This window comes from Chanodichthys erythropterus, chromosome 1 (assembly GCF_024489055.1).
Source record: "Chanodichthys erythropterus isolate Z2021 chromosome 1, ASM2448905v1, whole genome shotgun sequence".
NCBI lineage: Eukaryota > Metazoa > Chordata > Actinopteri > Cypriniformes > Xenocyprididae > Chanodichthys > Chanodichthys erythropterus.
This window is the reverse complement of record NC_090221.1, coordinates 5446266-5451191: the sequence shown is the minus strand read 5'-3', so window position 1 is coordinate 5451191 and position 4926 is coordinate 5446266. Positions and strand designations below refer to the sequence as shown.

General features: G+C 34.4%; 1 protein-coding gene across 2 annotated transcripts; it reads right to left on the bottom strand.

The window, feature by feature from the left end:
- Nucleotides 1-506: 506 nt before the first annotated feature.
- Nucleotides 507-4644, bottom strand: polr2g (RNA polymerase II subunit G). 2 transcript variants are annotated; one of them, XM_067369226.1, is made up of 9 exons: nucleotides 4517-4644; nucleotides 4063-4172; nucleotides 3833-3992; nucleotides 3117-3167; nucleotides 2931-2996; nucleotides 2088-2159; nucleotides 1946-1979; nucleotides 1199-1252; nucleotides 507-1094 (listed from the first exon to the last, which is right to left on the bottom strand). In XM_067369226.1, the coding sequence occupies exons 1-8, from the start codon at nucleotides 4526-4528 to the stop codon at nucleotides 1239-1241; spliced, it is 519 nt and encodes a 172-aa protein (XP_067225327.1). In that variant the 5' UTR covers nucleotides 4529-4644; the 3' UTR covers nucleotides 507-1094; nucleotides 1199-1238. The 2 variants fall into 2 exon arrangements, with proteins under 2 accessions (XP_067225327.1, XP_067225247.1); XM_067369146.1 differs by having other exon boundaries at nucleotides 550-1252.
- Between the last annotated feature and the right edge of the window lie 282 nt (nucleotides 4645-4926).

Below are 4926 nucleotides of genomic sequence, written 5' to 3'. Positions count from 1 at the left end.
ATGCTAAAATCTAAATGTGAAAAAAGTCTAAAGATTCTGTCTGGGCCTGAATACTCTATGACTTAGTGTAAATTCATAATTAAAGGACTTTAATCCACTTGCTCTGATGTTTATGTTGAAGATAAACCAGTTTCTAAGAATGGAATGGACTCTGTTGTGAGATTTAATGTTAATGTTGTGCATTAAATATTATCAAGGTTATCAAGGGGGTGGGGATATTGCAGTTTTGATAAATTCTCAATATGTTTAGTGATAAAGGAAAAAATGTATTAAAAAGTCAAAAACCTACAACCGTTATTAATAGTTTCAGTGGGCAGTGAGCTATTGTCAGGGTTGCCAAGTTTACAACAGAACCCGCCCAATTGCTAATCCAAACCAGCCATCGCGTTTCAGGGGGGTCCCCACAGTAAAATTCACATTCCAGTGGCTAAATATCATGTTATATAGGGTCGCTTCAACCCGCGGACATGAAAACAACCCTAGGTAACAATGTAAAACTGGCCCAATTTGTGCGGGGAAAATGCGGACTTGGCAACACTGGCTATTGTGTGACTATGGCATGATAGGAAACTTCAATTGTAAATATTTACCTGCCAAAAATTGTTGCTATGATATATTGTTAGAGTGGGGTAGCATCAAATATTTGCAAAAACCACTGACACACATCGTGTACTACATATTTAGCCTTTCTTACAAAGGAATTTCGGAATTAAAAAAAAGACAAGATGGAGACATGTTCAAAATTTTATGAGTGCTGTATTACAAAAGAGAAATATATTCCACTACAGGCTGGTTGGCATTTACAAAAATATTTTTAAAAATGAGCTAATATAATAATGAGATTGAATAACTTCTAAAAGCAATGTGATAAATGATTAATTTATCCTTCCAAAACATGCTTGTGAAACGGTTTTGCTTACAGGATCATTCAACAGAAGAAGAGCCTTACACACTATATATATATATATTTTCTTTTCTCTGCTGCCTCAATATAAATGAAACAGTTCAAAATCTTTCCATCATGTAGAACAACTGCAACATTTTGTTCCCATTCGACTTGATGTTTCACAAATCAAACTGTTGCCAAAGGAAAACTATAGATATACCAACAAGGGGATAAAAAGAGACCATAAAAAAACAACATCAAATGAATAGGGAATTAATTACAGTATATACATAAACTACGTAACATCCTCACAGCATCAGGTTTCATATTTCCCATATTCTTGATGGAAGAATCAGCTCACAAGACCTACAAGAACAAGAGTGAAACGTTTAGACAATAGCTGGATAGCACAACATAACAGACAAAGAATTATAAAAATTATTAAAAATATCACATTTTAATAAAGAACTGTATAAAATCAAGTTATTACGGAAGAGGATTAGGGCCAAGCAATAATAAAAAAATAAAACCATCTCGAGATTAAAGTTGTTAATTTCAAGAAAAAAGTCCAAATAAAATGTTGAGAATAAACTCGTTAAATTACGTGAAAATACTCGTTAAATTCAGAAAAAGGTTGAGATAAAAGGTTGAGATAAAATGTTGAGAATAAACTCGTTAAATTATGAGAAAAAAGTCTAAATAAAATGTTGAGAAACTCGTTAAAGTACGAGAAAAAACTCGTTAAATTTCGAGAAAAAGGTCGAGATAAAATGTTGAGAATAAACTCGTTAAATTATGAGAAAAAAACAGTCGTTAAATTACGAGAACAAATTTGTTAAATTACGAATTTGTTCTCATAATTTAACAATTTTTTTCTCGTAATTTAACGACTTTTTTCTCGTAATTTAACGAGTTTATTCTCAACATTTTATTTAGACTTTTTTCTCAATTTAACAACTTTAATCTCGAGATGGTTTTATTTTTTATTATTGCTTGGCCCTAATCCTCTTCCGTAAGTTATGGCACTGCATAAAAAGATTTCATCATAGAAATACATACCCAGGTAGTCATCCATAAGAGATCCAATAGCAAACTAATAAAAAAGAAGGAAAAAAATTTAATAATCAAAAACTTTAAGAAAGCATTTTTATCCAAATAGTATATTATTCAGCGTATTAAAGAGAAAGTGCCAGGGATTTACAATATCATTCTTATCCACTCGAGTTCCCACAATCTTCAGTCGAATTTCATCATCTTGTTGGATCACAATGTCCTGTTGAAGAAAACAAACTGAAATGGTCTGTATTTGTGCATTTGAGTGTTAAAAAATTACTTCTAAAAATATTTCCTAAAGCTACAGTATGTAACTTGTTTGTGTTAAAAAATTATATAGTGAGCGAGTACATCATGAATCCATTTTCTGTTTTGAAAAGTTATTTTTGACTTACACTGAATTACTACAGTACAGCTGTAATAAGTGTTTATATTCCGAGCATGCAGTTTTGTTTATTAACCACTAGGGCGCCAAAAGTTACAGACTGCAGCTTTAAAAGTGCTATAGAGGATGTTTTGTTTTATACATTTTTGCAATATTACTTGAAACGGTCTTTACTAACTGATAAAAGACTATTTATTAGGTGCACTGAAAGGAATATCAATATATATCATGTGCACGAGGTAGGGCCTTAAAACATCAGCCATTACGTTCCTTGTGAGAGACGCGCGCGACTGCACGCTCCAGTAACTTTCAACAGGCGCCGCATGCAATGTTTTTGTCAGGAGTAACAACTGCAGATTATGAGTTACCTGCGGTGAGTCCGACATAATGAATCCACTAACACGACACAGCGAATGCCGGTGGTAAACACTCGTGTTCCAATACTCGTGCACAAGTTTTGGGAGGCGTTCCCACAAAATGAGCTGTGAAGGAGGGGGGTTGTTCTTACGCATGCGCTCATTTCAAAAACTCAGTAACAGTCTTTGGTTTCTCAGTCGTCGAAAACATCCTCTATAGCACCTTTAATGGTGATTTATTGACTCATACCTCATCAACTGTCTTATAGCATGGTGGATTTGAGTTTGGATCAAACTCCATCTCAGAGGGAATAGACTAGACACAGAAATGTCACAGATATAAGACAATTATAAATGTCACAGAATATTAACACAAACATATGTGCATGGAATATATACATATTTTGATTATATATAATCTCCACGGAAAACCTACATGACGAGAAATGAAACAAGACATGGGGCCAATTTCTGTAAAGAGTCCAACCTGGGGGAAGCAAAACAAATATATTTTGTATTAAAGACTAAAACAATCAGAAGCAGAGACAATGAGTTTTATCAACATTGTATAAATGAACACTGAGCAAGTAAGTTCTTTATACAAGAGCTCTTAAAGGGATAGTTCACCCAAATATGAAAACACGCTCTGATGCCGGAAGTGATCTCTCGCACTCATTGATGTTCTACACGTAAGACATCACTTCCGTTGTCAGAACGCGTTCAGACCTCACAAACCGGAAGTGCAGGGCAGTTGGACATAGTGGTGTTTTAGAGGTACAAAATTATATAAATACTGTTCAGTTTCTCACACAAACCGATCATTTCGTGTCTTAGGACATCAATGTGTCGTCACGAGCTGCAGGGTTTCATTTGGATTTGTCTGTTCGTGTTTTTTTTTATTCTCATAGATGGTGTTACCGTTTCAATGCATTATATGACTGACAGACGGCAATGGTTAGAGTTAAAAATCATCATTTGTGTTCTACTGAAGAAACAAAGTCACCAAATTAAACATCAAATTTTCATTTTTGGGTGAAATATCCCTTCAAATGTGATCTCTCTCCACATCGAGTCACACCAGAGTGAGATACATGAACTAAGGAATGTCCAGAATGAAAACGACAGCACTAAGAAGATAAAATGGACTCGTACTTTGTTAACCTGAGTGACAACAGCATCCACAACTTCTCCCTTGAAGGGACGGAATACGATGGCTTTGTATTTGACGGGATACAGCACAAAACCTCTGCCGGGCTGTATTACACCTGCTCCAATATTATCGATTGTGGTTACTGCAATAACAAAGCCATACCTGAGAAACAAAAGAGAGACATTAGAGACTCAGATTTCATTAACTGAATAAAGTCTGATCTCAAACTTACTTTCCTGTACATGTTCCCTCCACCTCAGTGAACAGTTTCTGCTTGACTGTGTTCAAAAGGTTGGGTCCAAAGTACCTGGGATGGAGGAGAATCTCATGCTCCAAAGAGATCTGTTGTGATGGAGATTGAGAAAACAACAAGCAGCTACATTAAGATAATGAACGTACATCTAGAATCGGTTTGAATGAACAAAACACACTGTATAAACAATAAAATCGTTGATTGATTTCGACTTTTGATCAGTTAACTTTACGTCAACACAATATTTATCATTTCAAAAGGACAGGATCTGTGGAGTTGGCTGGATTTCATTCACCAACACTTTCAAAACCCAATGACTGTGTGCAGGTAACGTTAGCCGAGACAAAACCGCATCAACGAGCCGAAAATAATGAATTCTTCATGCTGGGGTTCATTGCAAATACACGCAAAAATAAAACAACTATGGACTTACGTGATAAAACATCTCTTAACTGGTTTTATCTTACGAATTTATCTGTTTAAATTTTAAAAAGCCGCGAGTACTGCTTTATGCGTGTCCAGGCGCCGACCCTCAAAAGAATCGAGCAGCAAGAGCGTTTCCGGTGGACTATGACTTCAAATTAAAAGTCATACGAAGGCATTTATTTAAAAAAAATATATGTATATATATAAATATATATATATATATATATATATATATATATATATATATATATATATATATATATATATATATATATATATATATATATATATATATATATATGCTTTCTAACACTGGTTCTGTTCCTTTAGATAATGCAGTCAAAATCCTCTGCATGCTTGGAAAAGTCATATCTAACGTTACAAGTCTAAATTTACAGCTTCGAAACCAAACTTTAT